At 42.3% G+C, this 16,737-nt stretch overlaps 1 protein-coding gene across 1 annotated transcript in view; it reads left to right on the top strand.

The window, feature by feature from the left end:
* LOC143290499 (uncharacterized) overlaps positions 1-16,737 on the top strand; it is a 57,179-nt gene that overhangs the window by 15,916 nt on the left and 24,526 nt on the right. Inside the window, exons 7-19 of the mRNA XM_076599996.1 lie at positions 1,154-1,261; positions 3,333-3,386; positions 4,136-4,189; positions 5,367-5,465; positions 6,249-6,347; positions 7,255-7,398; positions 8,129-8,227; positions 9,714-9,821; positions 10,683-10,736; positions 11,270-11,377; positions 12,153-12,197; positions 13,348-13,401; positions 15,304-15,402. Of these exons, the coding sequence (XP_076456111.1) occupies positions 1,154-1,261; positions 3,333-3,386; positions 4,136-4,189; positions 5,367-5,465; positions 6,249-6,347; positions 7,255-7,398; positions 8,129-8,227; positions 9,714-9,821; positions 10,683-10,736; positions 11,270-11,377; positions 12,153-12,197; positions 13,348-13,401; positions 15,304-15,402 (1,125 nt within the window). The remainder of the gene's footprint in view (positions 1-1,153; positions 1,262-3,332; positions 3,387-4,135; positions 4,190-5,366; positions 5,466-6,248; positions 6,348-7,254; positions 7,399-8,128; positions 8,228-9,713; positions 9,822-10,682; positions 10,737-11,269; positions 11,378-12,152; positions 12,198-13,347; positions 13,402-15,303; positions 15,403-16,737) is intronic.

Below are 16,737 nucleotides of genomic sequence, written 5' to 3'. Positions count from 1 at the left end.
CAGTGCAGTTCAGAGCAGCACAGTACAACACAGTACAATATACCACCTACAGTATACCACCCACAGTACAGTGCAGTACAGTACAGTACAGTACAGTACAGTACAGTACAGTATAGAGCAGTGCAGTTCAGTGCAGTGCAGTGTAGTGCATTACAGTATGATACAATACAGTATAGCTCTCTGCAGTGCAGTGCAGTACAATACAGTACAGTGCAGTGCAGTGCAGTGCGGTATATTGCATTGCAGTGCAGTACAGTACAATTTTAGTGCGAAACGGTACAGTATGGCACAGCACAGTACAGCACAGCACAGTACCGTGCAGTGTAGTGCAGTACATACAGTACAATGCAATACAGCATAGTGCAGTTCAGGACATTGCAACACAATGCTACTGCAGCGCAGAACAGCATAACGCAACGCAGTACACTGCAGTACAGTACAGTACAGTACAGTACAAAGCAAAGCAGTATACTGCAGTGTAGTACAATACAGTCTAGTGCAGCATATTGCAGTACAGTACAGTACAGTACAGTACAGTACAGTGCACTACAGTGCAGAACATCACAGCATATTACAGTACAGTATAGCGCAGTGCATTCAGTATGTCTGTGAAAGTGAAGCAGTCAGAAAGTTGAACAGGTCGTTTTGGTTTTTTGTGTCAAGTTCAAGGTCAAAGGGGACCTTTTTATATCTGTGATGGCTATTAATAAACACATTCCCGTTGAAATATATAAAAACTTGAAGAGGACTGTAAAATGATAATTACTGTGCCAGTACGTTTACAAATTTCTCTTGATTGACTTTCTCTCTCTGTCTGTCTGTCTGCCTGCCTCTCTCTCTCTCTCTCTCTCTCTCTCTCTCTGTGTGTGTGTGTGTGTGTGTGTGTGCGTGTGTGTGTGTGTGTGTGTGTGTGTGTGTGTGTGTGTGTGTGTCTTTCTCTCTCTCTCTCTATCAATCTGTCTATATATGTATCTGTATCTATCAATCTGTTTATCTGTCTTATTTAGCTATCTAGCTATCTATGTAACTATCTTATTTATCTATCTATCTATCTACCTGTCTATCAATCGATCGATCGATCTGTTTCATTGTGTATGTGTGTGTGTGTGTGTGTGTGTGTGTGTGTGTGTGTGTGTGTGTGTGTGTGTTTCAGGGTCATCCAGGCCCGCGAGGATTCCCCGGCCCCCCAGGACCTTCCGGGTTGGACGGTGATGAGGGCATGCCCGGTGACCCAGGTCCCCCCGGTCCCCCTGGTGCTTCTGTGAGTGGCCTCCCTTGTCTGACCCTCCTGGCCTGTCCTGTCCCGCCCTGTTTGTCTCTGTCTTGTCTGGTCTTATGTAATCTAATCTAATCTAGTCTAGTCTAGTCTCTGTCTCTCTTTTTTTTCTCTCTCCGTTTCTGCCTGCGTCTCTGGTGTTGGTTTGTTTAGACTCTTGTGTCTCTATCTGTCTCTGCTGTTTGTGTTGGTTTGTCTAGTCCTCTCTGTCCCTGTCTCTGTCTCTACCGTCTCTGTGCTGGTTTCTTTAGTCTCTGTCCTTATCTGTGACTGTGTCTCTGTGTTGGTTTGTCTAGTCTCTGTCTCTGCCATCTCTGTGTTGGTGTGTCTAGTCTCTGTCTTTGCCGTCTCTGTGTTGGTGTGTCTAGTCTCTGTCTCTGCCATCTCTGTGTTGGTGTGTCTAGTCTCTGTCTCTGCCATCTCTGTGTTGGTGTGTCTAGTCTCTGTCTCTGCCATCTCTGTGTTGGTGTGTCTAGTCTCTGTCTTTGCCATCCCTGTGTTGGTTTGTCTAGTCTCTGTCTTTGCCGTCTTTGTGCTGGTTTGTCGAGTCTTCTCTGTCCCTATCTCTGTCTCTGCCATCTCTGTGTTGGTTTGTTTAGTCTGTGCACCCTCTCTGTGTCTGCCGTCTGTGTGTTGGTTTGTGCAGTCTTCTGTGTCCCTATAGCTGTCTCTGTGCTGGTTTGTCTGGTCTTCTGTGTCCCTATAGCTGTCTCTGTGCTGGTTTGTCTGGTCTTCTGTGTCCCTATAGCTGTCTTTGTGCTGGTTTGTCTGGTCTTCTGTGTCCCTATAGCTGTCTCTGTGCTGGTTTGTTGGTCTGGTCTTCTGTGTCCCTATAGCTGTCTTTGTGCTGGTTTGTCTGGTCTTCTGTGTCCCTATAGCTGTCTTTGTGCTGGTTTGTCTGGTCTTCTGTGTCCCTATAGCTGTCCCTGTGCTGGTTTGTTTGTCTGGTCTTCTGTGTCCCTATAGCTGTCTCTGTGCTGGTTTGTCTGGTCTTCTGTGTCCCTATAGCTGTCTCTGTGCTGGTTTGTCTGTCTGGTCTTCTGTGTCCCTATAGCTGTCTCTGTGCTGGTTTGTCTGGTCTTCTGTGTCCCTATAGCTGTCTCTGTGCTGGTTTGTTTGTCTGGTCTTCTGTGTCCCTATAGCTGTCTCTGTGCTGGTTTGTGCAGTCTTCTGTGTCCCGATAGCTGTCTCTGTGCTGGTTTGTCTGGTCTTCTGTGTCCCTATAGCTGTCTCTGTGCTGGTTTGTCTGGTCTTCTGTGTCCCTATAGCTGTCTCTGTGCTGGTTTGGTTGTCTGGTCTTCTGTGTCCCTATAGCTGTCTCTGTGCTGGTTTGTCTGGTCTTCTGTGTCCCTATAGCTGTCTCTGTGCTGGTTTGTCTGGTCTTCTGTGTCCCTATAGCTGTCTCTGTGCTGGTTTGTTTGTCTGGTCTTCTGTGTCCCTATAGCTGTCTCTGTGCTGGTTTGTCCAGTCTCTGCCTTTCTCTGTGTCTGCGTCTATTGTGTTGTGTAGTCTTGTCTGTGTATCTTTACGTCCGTGTCCCTGTTTCCCTGAGTCTCTGTCTGTCTCTGTCTCTCTGTCTGACTGTTTGCGTGTTTGTACTTCTTCCAGTCTCTGTATATTCTATTGCATTCTCTTTATTTCCCTCTAAATCTCTCCCCACCCCCTCCTTTATGTCTCTGCCTCTCTGTTCTCTCTCTGTATCTGTCTCTGTCTCTGCCTCTCTCTCTCTCTCTCCCTCTCTCTCTCTCTGTCTCCCTTCCTCTGTCTCTGTGTCATTCTCCCTGTATGCCTGTGAAGAACATTTTTTCTTTTACCTTACTTTCCTCGATCTCTCGTTCTCTTTGTCTGTATGTCTGCCTGTCCCCCACCGCCACCTCTCTCTCTCTCTCCCATTCATTTTTCTTCGGCTCCTCCCTATAAGACTTAACTCGACAACACAAGGTAATGCAACACACTATTCCTTTTTATGTGTGGGAAAAGGGCATATTATGATCTTTGTGTGTGTGCGTGTGTGTGTGTGTGTGTGTGTGTGTGTGTGTGTGTGTGTGTTCTACAGGGTAACGCTGGACCCCCCGGAGTCAATGGAAGGCCTGGAATGAAAGGACATCGTGTAAGTTTGGTGGCTATACCATCCGGTTTCGTCGTTGTTGTTGTTTCATTTCTCCTTGGTGCAACATACTCCTCTGTTTAGCTCCCTCTCTCTCTTTTCTCTCTCCCTCTCTTCTCTCTCTCCCTCTCTCTCTCCCCCTTCACTGTCTTTGCGTTAGGTAAGCGTGTGTGAAATTTGAATATAACGAAAAGGCTACAATGTGAGGGCTACAACGGATGGCCATCCTCTTTTATTGATTTCTTGAGAGCTGCAATGGATGTTCATTGTACATTTTTAATTTCTTCGGAGGCTACATAGGAGGGTCATTGTTTATGTTTGATTTATTCGGGGCTGTGATCATCGTTTATTATTGATTTATTCAGGGCTTCAATGGACTGTCATTATTTGTTATTAATTTCTGTGAGACTGCAATGGATGGACATCGTTTATCATTGATTCATTCAGGGCTGCAGTGGAGGGTTATTGTCTGTCTATTATTGATTTAATAATACTTCTTCAGGGCTTCAGTGGGCTGTCATTATTTGTAATTAATTTCTGTGGAACTACAGTGGATAGTAATTGCTTATTATTAATCTTTTCGGGGCCAGGTCATTGTTTGCTGATTTAAAAAAAAATGTCATTGTTTATGTAATTGATTTCTTTTTTGCAGGCTTAAGATGTAGTCCTTTTTAGTGTTGATTTCAATGGGTTTTCAGCTGACTGTGTTTCTTCTTCTACTGTACTTATTTATGTATTATTGATTTCTTCAGGGCTACAATGGACGTCCTGGAAAAGCTGGAGAAGCTGGTGTCGCAGGAGAGAAGGTGAGGTGAACTTTGATTGATTGATTGATTGGTTTGTTATTTGGTTGATTGATCGATATGTTGTTTGGTGGCCTTATGGGTCGACTAGTTCGTACGTGTATGTGTGTGTGTGTGTGTGTGTGTGTGTGTGTGTGTGTGTGTGTGTGTGAGGATTCAAATGAGCATACCTGAATCTTCAGAGGGCATATTTGTCTGTCTACACTGTGGTTAGAAAAAAAAAAGAAAATGAAAAAAATATATACATATTAAAAAGAAAGCTCATGAAAGATAGTTCATACTGTGTACGTAGTATAATTATGTTACATTGTACAAGATACACAGAAAGACTGGATCATTTCACCGCGGAGTAAAGGTGAAATTTAATCGTTTTGATCGCCTGTACATTATTGCATTGATTGCTTGCTTGTTTGAAAATTGATTGACTGGGCAACTAGTTGTTTAATCTCTGTATTGAGGCGCTGCCTGTTTCGCACATATCTTCAGAGAATGAAATTTACACTCATTATTCTTCATGGTGGCAGTATTATTTTTCTTTTCTTTTTTTTCTTAGATTAACGCGTTATTGAAATAGCTTCTTAAAGTATCCAGCATTGTGGAAATCTGGCAATATTAAGCAATGTAACGATTTTCAATTGATAAAACAATGCAAATATCCAATGAGATTGCGATGAATAAGACGATATGCATATAGCCTAAGGACTGGAAAAGCACATTGTAAATTATGCCAGTCATCATGTAAAAGGGAAACAGTCAGGTATTTTCATTATCTGGTCAGTCATGCACATATCGATCATCATGAAAAGAGAGATTTCCAAGTCTTTGTCTTGTCAATCATGCACATATCGATCATCAAAACATTCTGGTCTTGTCTTTGCTTTGTCAATCATGCACATATCAATAAGCCATCAACAAGAACACATGCAGGTCTTGTCTTTTGTCTTTCCCTTGTCAGTCATGCACATAATCGATCACTATTTAAAAAAAGGAAAGCAATCAGGTCTTCTCTCTGTATTTCCCTTGTCAAACCATGCACATACTATCAATCATCATGCTAATTAAAGGGGAAAACATTCTCAGGCCTTGTCTTCGTCTTGCCTGCCACCTGTCCATCATCAGCGCACGTGTGTGTGTGTGTGTGTGTGTGTGTGTGTGTGTGTGTGTGTGTGTGTGTGTGCAGGGCCCAGCGGGACCTGTGGGACCAGTGGGAGCGGCAGGACCGGCCGGAGCACGTGGGGCTCCTGGAGATAGAGGTCGCGATGGCTCACCTGGAGCTCCGGTGAGTTGGTCTTCTTGTTCTTCTTCTTGTTATTGTTGTTGTTGTTCTTGTTGTTGTTCTTTTTCTTCTACTTCTTCTTCTCCTCCTCCTCCTCCTTCTTGTTGTTCTTCTTCTTCTGGTTGTTGTTCTTCTTCTCCTTGTTCTTCTCCTCATCCCTCTTCTTCTTCTTCTTCTTCTTCTTCTTCTTCTTCTTCTTCTTCTTCTTCTTCTTCTTCTTCTTCTTCTTCTTCTTCTCCTCCTCCTCCTCCTCCCTCTTCCTCTTCTTCACTTTCTTCTTCTTCTTTTCCTCCTCCTCCTACTCCTCCCTTTTCATCTTCTTCTTCTACTACTTCTTCTTCACTTTCTTCTTTTCTTCTTCTTCTTCTCCTCCTCTTCCTCCTCCTCCTTCTCCTCCCCCTCCTCCTTTTTCTTCTTCTTGCATCCATGGTGTTTGTTGGTGGTGGATTTTTTTTTAATTGTTTCTGGTTTATTTTTGTTTTTGTGCTTTGTTTTTCAAGTTTAGTTTCTTTCATCTTTTTTTTTCTTGAAACGGGAAGAGCTGGGAGAGGGGTTGTGGATGGATAGAGTAAGAGAAGGGATGAACTGTTATGAATTACTTTATTTGAATTTGGTGATGTTACCCGTAATATTATGAACGGTCCAATGATTCAAACGTTAATCAAACACTGTATATATCCTCGTGGATAGAAGTCACATGTTACAAATGAATAAGTAAAAAATTCAATCAGTAAGCAAAGCAACTGTAAAGAGTAAATGAAATAAAAGAATGATATGTCGTTTTAGGGTATGAGCGGTGAGGACGGTGCCCCAGGAGCATCTGGACCCCCAGGTTCGATTGGACCCCCCGGACCTCCTGGCTTCCCTGGTGCTGCCGGTGCTAAGGTAAGTGTGGGTGACAGAGAAGGGATGTGTGTAATTCTATGGGGGGCGGGGATTTTTTTTGTTTTTGTTTTTGGTTTAGTTTAGTTTAATTTATTTCATTTTATGATTTATGTTACTACACACCAATGCAGAACCAGCGTAGCCGAAAAGTTAGGTATCATATGCTTCAAAAGGATTTCCTTTCAAGGAAGATGTGCACCTTTGTAATCACTTACATACTGTTTTTTTCCCTGGTCAGTCTATGAAGTTCACCGTTTATATATATATATATATATATATATATATATATATATATATATATATATATATATATATATACATATATACATATATATATATATTGTATATGCTTTATAGTTTGTTACTTAATTGTTTATATGTTTGCATTTGTCCTTTGCATTCATTGGCTCTTTTCTATATTTCTACTTCTACTCATTTATATAATAATGTTTTTGTATTGACACTTACCAGGTGTGGTAGGTTTGTTTGATTGTTATCATTGTTAGTTAAGTTAGTTAGTCAGTTGTCTATTCGTTCGTTTACTTACTTGCATTTGTTGTTATTATATATATATATATATATATATATATATATATATATATATATATATAGAGAGAGAGAGAGAGAGAGAGAGAGAGAGAGAGAGAGATTTGCTTATGTATTTATGTCTGTATTCATGTATTTCTTTCATACTTTTTCTAATTCATTCATCCATTCATTCATTCATTCATCCACCCATCCATCCTATCCGAATCCATCCATCCATCCCTTTCTTCATCAACCCCTCCATGCCGCACTGAATTATTGAATCGATGCAACTGATGCATGCATGCGCTGCACGTATGCAATGATGCATTATCATTAAGGTAGTGTCTTCCACTCTGACTCTTGACCCTGATGCGTGCAGGGTGACCGAGGTCCTGACGGCGGCAGCGGAAGCCAGGGACCCCCAGGTCCTGCTGGCTCTGACGGTCTGCCCGGAGCCCCTGGAACAGTGGGACAGCCTGGACTCAGAGGGGAGGACGGAGTTCCTGGCGAAAGGGGAGCCACGGTAAGGGGGAAGAGGAGGAGGAGGAGGAGGAGGAAGTGGGGGTTCACTTGGGGTAGGAGGAGGAGGAAGGAGGAGAAGGAGAAAGAGGAGGGGGTGGGAGAGGAGGAAGTGGGGATGGGGAGGAGGAGGGAGGGAGGAGAGGAGGAAGGGGGAGGAAGAGGAGGAGGAAGAGGAGGAGGAGGAGGAAGTGGGGTTGGGGAGGAGGAGGAAGAGGAGGGGTGAGGGGAGTGGAGTGGGATGGAGTGGTGAATGGGTGGGGAGAGAGAGAGAGAGAGAGAATGGCATTGACAATGACAAAAGTTTATCTCCGGGAAAACTCGAGAGGGAGGGAGTGAGTGAGTGAGAGGGAGAGAGAGAGAGAGAGAGAGAGAGAGAGAGAGAGAGAGAGAGAGAGAGAGAGAATGGCAATGACAATGAAAAACGTTTATTTGAGGGAAAATAGAAAGAGAGAGAGAGGCAGTGACAATGACAAAAGTTTATCTGAGGGAAAACTCGGGAGAGAGAGAGAGAGAGAGAGAGAATGGCAATGACAGTGACAAACATTTATTTGAGGAAAAATTGAGAGAGAGAGAGAGAGAGAGAGAGAGAGAGAGAGAGAGAGAGAGAGAGAGAATGACAATGACAAAGACAAAAGAAGTGGGGTTGAGTAGTATAATATTGTTATTGTTGTTGTATCATGTTTACGGTGAACATCATGATTAATTTTTTCCCCTGGGTATCTTTTTCACAGGGTCCCAATGGCCCATCCGGTGCACCTGGCTTCCCAGGCCCTATGGGAACACCCGGAAATATTGGACCTCCTGGACCCGTGGGCGGAAAAGGCAATGATGTGAGTCTACATTCTGGACGCTCAGACAGACAGACAGAGAGAGAGAGAGAGAGGAGAGGGGGGGGGGGGGGGGGGGGGGACGATGCTAGTCCACTTTTTGGACACCCAGACAGAGAAAGACTGACTGAGACTGAGATATTTTATTTGTTTGAGGCCTTGGCCCCAGTGTGAAGAGGGTCAACAACGGAGAAAATAATCAGTACGTAAATCAGATTAGCACCACAGATCCTCACAGAATTTATGATACAAGAGACCCTCGCAGCTCCAAACGCTTTGAACAGATAAAGCGCCAAACTACGAACAATGTTTTAGTTATTTGAAGCCATTAGTAAACCTAATTGAAACAAACATGGATCTGTGTAATATTTCTGAGGTATAAACTTCACACGGATATGATACAAAACAGGACATACCGAAACAAAAAATGAACTTCATCTTCAATTGAGACTTTGAACAATGGACATAACAAAGCAGATTTATGTACATTGTTACAGCGAAACAAGAGAGAGAGAAAGAGAGAGAAAGAGAGGGGGGGGGGGCAATGAAGTGTCCACATTTTGGACACTCAGAGAGAGAGAGAGAGAGAGAAGGGGGGGGGGGGAGTGCAGTAAAGTATAATTAAAACTAATCTGTAAGGATAACGCCAAACATAAGAAGGATCCCCAAATATCAGTCCCCAAAATTGAGTTTCTGATGTTAAAACTGCTGCCGTTTGAGAAAAATTGAGAGCCATGTTTGCTTGAGAAATATTTGTGTGAACTGTGACATCCTTTTCATGGCCTTCTAACGTTTGGATGTGTGACAGCAACAGTGGAGCTACTAAGTAATCTTCTTTTTACTACCTCAGATGCATGCGGGTACTTGGTTGGTTGGTGTTGTTTTTTTTTTTTTTTTTTTTTTTTCTTCCTACTTCACTGTACAATGAAGACATGTGTATGTTACCCAAGCATAGATATCGGACCTGGCGTAGCATAAGTATCATAGTTTGGTCCATTAGACGTTTTACAACTAAGGATGCTTCTTTGTAGGGGCACACTGTTCTTTAGTTGTTAAGTGCATGGTGCTTTTATAAGAATCTAGTGCAAGCTTACGTCATTCAGGGACCTGAATGTATCAACGGTGCTACAACTTTGCATTTGAGTTTGTATTTTTTTAAAGCGTTTTCCTTACAAGAATATTTATACTGTCCCGTTCTTTAGTTTTGGTGCACTGTGTTTTCCGGTGAAACTGGTGCGTGTGTACCCTACAGGGACGTGGCGGCAATGATATCCTGTTACTTATCGCAAGTACACCGTGCTTTCTTGTGACCCAGGTGCATGTGTACCGTGCAGGGTCGTGACGGCAAAGAACTGTACTGTTAAAGTGCACTGTGCTTTCTTGTGACCCAGGTGCATGTGTACCCTGCAGGGTCGTGACGGCAAACCACTGTAAACCAATTAAAGTGCATTGTACTTTTGTGTGACGCTGGTGCATGTGTACCCTACAGGGACGTAACGGCAACAACGGAGCGCCAGGAGACCCCGGTCAGCAGGGACCCCCCGGTCCATCCGGAGAGAGAGGTCTAGCCGGATTGCCCGGCGCTGAGGGAAAGCGGGTATGCACGGACCACGCTGGCAAACAAACCATGCACTCATACATGCACACTTGCACCCATTTCAGCTGATCACTCACAACTCAAACTGTGCTGACCTAATAAGTGTTTGTATAATCAATTTGACTGTTGGATAATAGTGACTTTTTTTTTCTAACTAGATATTTCTTGCTGAACAGGAGTTTAGTTTTAGTTTTCGAATATAAATTATGTTGTATTCCTGAATTGGACTGTAGTTGCCATACTTTGTTTCTTGTTGAATAAAAGATCAGAGCTACGCTGCTGAGAATAGTCAGTGGCAGGTTTACTGTTTACTGTTGAACAGGAAGTAATTTCTTCACTTTTTTCCGCAGAACTTTAGCTGTGTTTTGCTGACCACCGCTTTGGGATTATGTATTCAGACATCTGCTCTGTTTTTGTTTCTTCTTCTTCTTCTTCTTCTTCTTCTTCTCTCTCTCTCTCTCTCTCTCTCTCTCTCCCTTTAAAGCAGATGTGCTGTAGTCTATACAGATCAGTCAACACCGCTTTGACACATCTTTGAAAATGTTTCAGTTTTCAGCAAGGATTAAGTTACTGCTATTTTTGTACTGCCATATTACATATATATATATATATATATATATATATATATATATATATATATATATGTGTGTGTGTGTGTGTGTGTGTGTGTGTGTGTGTGTGTGTGTGTGTGTGTGTTCTGTGGTTTTCGCTGAACAGAAAAGAAAAAAAAAATCAACAGCTGAATGTGTTAACCTTGTGCACGTGGAGGAGGCAAATCACTGTGTATATTTTCATTTTCGTTGTTGAGCATCTAACGCTTTTGACCATCATTGAATTGACCCTATGATCTCTGATCTCCAGGGAGCCACTGGACCACCTGGAGGAGCCGGAGCACCCGGATCTGCAGGAGACAGGGTGAGAAAGAGTTAATCGCACAGAGAGGATGAGGGTGAGAAAGAGTTAATCATACAGAGAAGATGGAGGGGAGAAAGAGGTCATCACCCTCGCAGAGAAGATGACTAGAAAGAGTTACACACACACACACACACACACACACACACACACACACACACACACACACACACACACACACACACACACACAGGGAGAGAGAGAGAGAGAGAGAGAGAGAGAGAGAGAGAGAGAGAGAGAGAGAGAGGCTAAGGGGAAAAAATCACAAAATTCAATCCCCAAAAATACCCCCCAAACCCCAACCCAAAATATGTTATTGTATCTATTTATTTCTTCCTTCATTCCTCCATTCATTTAACCCGCACCCCCACCTGCCCGCATCCTGCCTCTACCCAAAACCCTCCCCCACCCCACGGTATATTGTATTATTCATTAATTCATTCCTTAATTTTTGTTTTTCATTTACGCACATACAGGACCCCACGGAATTGCTACTCTAATTTATTCATTTCTTCCTTTTTTTGTCACCCCTACAGGGCCCCCCTGGTGTCGCCGGCCTTCCTGGACGCGTGGGATTCCCAGGATCACCCGGACAAGATGGCGCGCGTGGTGAAGCTGGCCAGTCTGGTTCGCCAGGAAACGATGTGAGTTTCGACCTTTAAGGAATTGGCCGCTGTTGTATTTAGCAAGTTGTGTTTAGCATTCTAAATTCCTGGAGCTGAATTTAGGATTCTAAAGTGCGAGGGGAACGAATCTCACTTTAGCATCCTAAATTTATGAGCTGAATTTAGGATGCTAAAGTGGGAGTTTACTGTTTGCTTTCACATTAAAAAAAAAAAATCAAGACATTTGGTGTGTGTTTTTTTTTAATGAAGGGTAGGCTTAGATATGAAAACACACATATCAAACTTTTTGTATGAGGGGGAGAAAGTGCAAGCTTTAGTCAGGTGCTATAATGCAATCAAGTTATGAATCAGTATGGACTTTAATGTTCACACAGGCTTTCATTTCACACAGGTAGGTATCTCCATGTACGAGAAACATTCCAGCAAAAAAAGACACACAACATGGATAATGATACACGATGCATAAACAAACGGTATAACGATCGCGATATACAGACTACATTCGAATAACTGCAGACTTTGCAACAGTGCTGTGTGTGCATATTTTTTAAACGCTATGATTTTCCAGAATTGTCATGCATGGGTACCGTTGTAATATAATACAATGATATTAATATGATATGATACATAATGATATTATATCCAATGGGATGATATCATATAGCAATATAGATATTATGAGTAACATGTTCAACGCTTGTTCTGTTATTGGTAATCATGCTGTTGTTATTGTTATGCCAATAATGAATCGGTTAATTAATCACTTAATGCATTTATTTTTTGTCTTATGCAGGGTCTCCCAGGAGCAAGAGGACCCCCTGGTGCCTCTGGACCAAGAGTATGTTGCATTTTTTCTTTTTCTTTTTTTTGGGGGGGTGGGGGTGGGGTGGGGGACGGGGGGGGGGGGGCTTCGTTTGTTTGATTGATTGATTGATTGATTGATTCGAGGGAGGACGAGGAGGTAAAGGGGGAATTTTGTTGAATGTGCCATCATTGTTCAGGTGACAAGGAATGTGTGTGGTGTGTGTGAGTGTAGGTACGTGCGTGTGTATGCGTGCGTGTGTGTGTGTGTGTGTTTGTGTGTGTGTGCAAGAGAGAGAGAGAGAGAGAGAAGTGGAATTTGAATGTTTAATGTCCCGTCACATTTACAGGTGATTGTAGACATTTTGTTAAAGTATAATTTTCTTCAGGTTAGAATGTGATCGCTAGCAGAGGAGTCGCAGGGCGGGAGGGGGGGGGATGGGGGGGGGGGGGGTAGTGAATGGTGAGTTTGGGAAAAGTGGGTAGAAGGAGGGTGGAAAATCAAAGATGAATATTTGAAATAGATATTTAAGTTTAATTAAAGACAATTACATAATGGATTTCGTAAGAGAGAGAGAGGCTGAGCGAAAACCCCATCTGTACATCGTGTTACATACAGTGGTTTATCTAATGTGAAGACAATGTGCACTGTCCCCTACAGGGAAGAGTGAGAGACAGACAGACAAGGACACACAGAGACAGACAAAGATAAAGACACACAGAGACAGACAGACAAAGACAAAAAAAGATAGGGTATTAGGCTGAACGAAAGCCCCTTCTAAACATCATGTTACATACTGTGGTCATCTAACGTGAAGATAATGTGCACTGCCCACCACAGGGAAGAGAGAGACAGACAGACAGAGACAGATGGAGAGAGAGAGAGAGAGTTAGGCTGAACGAAAATCCCTGCTACACATCGTGTTACGTATTATGGTTTATCTAACGTGAAGACATTGTGCACTGTCCCCGGCAGGGAAGAGAGAGAGAGAGACAGACAGACATAGACAGACAGACAGACAAAGACACAGAGACAGAGAGAGACATAGACAGAGAAAGACAAAGAGAGAGACACATACAGACAGACAGAGATAGAGACAGTGCTAGGGTGAACGAAATCCCGTCTTCACATGGTGTTACATACTGTGGTCATCTAACGTGAAGATAATGTGCACTGTCCCCCACAGGGAAGCCCCGGTCTGCCCGGAGAGGACGGAGCTCGTGGCGAACCCGGTCCCGCGGTAAGTGCCCCTGCACCAGACATTAGTGGTAGCCCGTTCTAATCTGACACCCTCTCTGCTCAGAAACTGGTGCCATCACTGACCAGCTGAAATGAAAATCCATAAGATGTAGTATAATTAAAGAAACTCATGAGTGATGACGAAGCATCGGTGATGAACTTAAAAACAAAATCACATCGTTGGTGAAGACAAAATCTCGCCAGCGTGCAAAATCAGCTTTCCGGTTGGATAAAGAAAATACAGGAAAAAAAAAATATATATAACCCCCCCAAAAACAACATAAGGCAATGGTGATATGATTAACAGACAGTTTCAACTCGTTCATGTAATTACATTCACTGGCACACTTGTTCGACTTGTATAGAGACTTCTCTATAGGATTATATTGGCATACTATCACTTCGTGTCCTCTTCACTACAATGATGGTAACATTCACAAACTGTTTTCGATCTGTGTGTCCTCATTTCTATAATAATGACAACATTCACAAACTGTTCTCGATCTGTGTGATCTCTTTTCCAGAATGATAACGTATAATAACATTCACAGACTGTTTTCAGTTTGCATGTTCTCTTTACTGCAAAAACGTCAACATGAACGTACTGTTCTGAAACGTGTTCTCCTCTTTTACAGTCCTCTTTATTCCATATTGATGATAACATTGGCACACTGTTTTTAATGTATGTCCTCTTTTCCATAATGATGATAACATTGGCACACTGTTTTCAATTTATGTCCTCTTTTCCATAATGATGATACCATTGGCACACTGTTTTTAATGTATGTCTTCTTTTCCATAATGATGATAACATTGGCACACTGTTTTCAATTTATGTCCTTTTCTAAAATGATGATAACATTGGCACACTGTTTTCAATCTGTGAGTCCTGATTTCTACAATGATGATAACATTGGCACACTGTTTTCAATTTATGTCCTCTTTCCCATAATGATGATAATATTGGCACACTGTTTTCAATGTATGTCCTCTTTTCCATAATGATGATAACATTGGCACACTGTTTTCAATGTATGTCCTCTTTCCCATAATGATGATAACATTGGCACACTGTTTTCAATTTATGTCCTCTTTTCCATAATGATGATACCATTGGCACACTGTTTTCAATGTATGTCCTCTTTTCCATAATGATGATAACATTGGCACACTGTTTTCAATTTATGTCCTCTTTTCTATAATGATGATAACATTGGCACACTGTTTTCAATCTGTGAGTCCTGATTTCTACAATGATGATAACATTGGCACACTTGTTTTCGATTTATTTCCTCATAAGAGTGGCACACTGTTTTCAGTATGTGAGTTCTGTTTTCTGTAATGATGATAACATTGGTACACTGTTTTCAATTTATTTCTTCTTTTCTAGAGTGATGATAACATCGGCACACTGTTTTCGATCTGTGAGAACTCTTTTCCATAATGATGACAACGCTGGCACACTGTTTCCAGTTCATGTCCTCTTTTCTATAATGATGATAACACTGGTACACACTTTTCAGTGTATGTCCTCTTTTCTAGAACGATGATAACATTTGCACGCTATTTTCAATCTGTGAGTCCGGGATTCTACAAGTATAACCAGTTTTCACAGACTGTTTTCAGTCTGTGCGTCCTCTTTTCCTTCAATGATGATAACACTGATAAAAGATTTTCAATCTGCGTGTTTCTTTTCTCGAGGGCATCAGTTGATGGAATGTTTTCACGTTGATGCATACTTTCTTCACAGTGTAAGTCAGTGGCTGAAAGGAAACGCTTAATCCTTTCTACGTGTAACGTTGAACTGTTTGGCAGGCTGTGTACCACAGTGTGTATGCGCCCTTCCTTCCATTGTTACACGGGCAGAGTTTGTTCACCGTGTGCACTCTGATCTTGTCCTCAGGGTAATAACGGCTTGGACGGTGCTCCAGGAGAACAGGGCTCCCAGGGTCAACCAGGACCCCCGGGTCTAACTGGCGCCCCAGGAAACAGAGGAGAGCCTGTAAGTATCCCTGTTAGACAGGTCCATGATTTGATCACTTCGCACCGCCTGTGTACGTAATGCAGCTTTGTTTTGCTTTTGCTTTTTCTTTTCTTTTTTTTTTTAAAGATAATATCTTCTTCTGTCATGGGATGGAAATGGTCGTGATTGTTAACTGGATTATATCTTCCTCCTTGCCTCAACGAGAGTCAAAGGATGAAATATTGTTGATTCATGATTCTTTACTGTTGACAGGTTTGTACCCTCCATGCGCCAAGGTAGTACATATTACTAACTGTTGACAGGGTTATATATCCTTCTTGTTCCAACAGAGTACAACGGATGAAATATTGTTGATTCACGATTCTTGACTGTTGACAGGATTATATTCTCCATGCCCCATTAGGGGTCAAGGGAATAAACATTCTTGACTGTTGACAGTATTATATCACCCAGGCAATGTCAAAGATCAAAGGAGTAAATAGTATTAACTCACTCAGTACGGCCAGTCCTCTCTTCTCCTCTACACAGACCCCTCGGATGTCCAGTGGGTGTCTGAATGACCCAACCTTTAGCTTCCGTCGTCAGAATTGTGGTATTCTTTGTCAACATTCACCTCTTCAGTATAAAAGCCTTCCACTTGCAATATTTTGATGGTGGTAATTGGGGTGAAACGCTGTTAACGTCGTCTCTTTCGCCGTTCGTATGGAGAGAGTTAACTGTTTACAGATGTATGGTACCAGTGATGTTCTTTATATCCTCCATGCCCCAACATGGGTCAAAGGATGAAATATTGTCGATTCACGATTATTGACTGTTGACAGGATTGTATCTCCTCCATGCCCCAACGTGGGTCAAGGCAGTAAAAAGTATTGACTGTTGACAGGATTATATCCTCCATGCCCCAACGTGGGTCAAGGCAGTAAAAAATATTGACTGTTGACAGGATTATATCCTTCATGCCCCAATGTGGGTTAAGGCAGTAAAAAAAAGTATTGAATGTTGACAGGATTATATCCTTCATGCCCCAATGTGGGTCAAAGCAGTAAAAAGTATTGACTGTTGACAGGATTATATCCTTCATGCCTCAGCATGGGTCAAAGGATCAAATATTTATGATTCATGACTCTTTCTTGACTGTTGAAAGGATCATATCCTACATGCCTCAACACGAGACAAACGATGAAATATTGTTGATTCGTGATTCTTGACTGTTGACAGGATTATATTCACAGGGGGTCAAAGGAGTAATATTATTGGCTGTTGACAGAATTGTATCCTCCATGCCCCAACAGGGGTCAAAGGATGGAATATTGTTGATTCGTGATTCTTGACTGTTGACAGGATTACATTATT

This window comes from Babylonia areolata, chromosome 15, assembly GCF_041734735.1.
Source record: "Babylonia areolata isolate BAREFJ2019XMU chromosome 15, ASM4173473v1, whole genome shotgun sequence".
Classification (NCBI taxonomy): Eukaryota; Metazoa; Mollusca; class Gastropoda; order Neogastropoda; family Buccinidae; genus Babylonia; species Babylonia areolata.
This window is presented reverse-complemented; position numbering and strand designations above follow the sequence as displayed.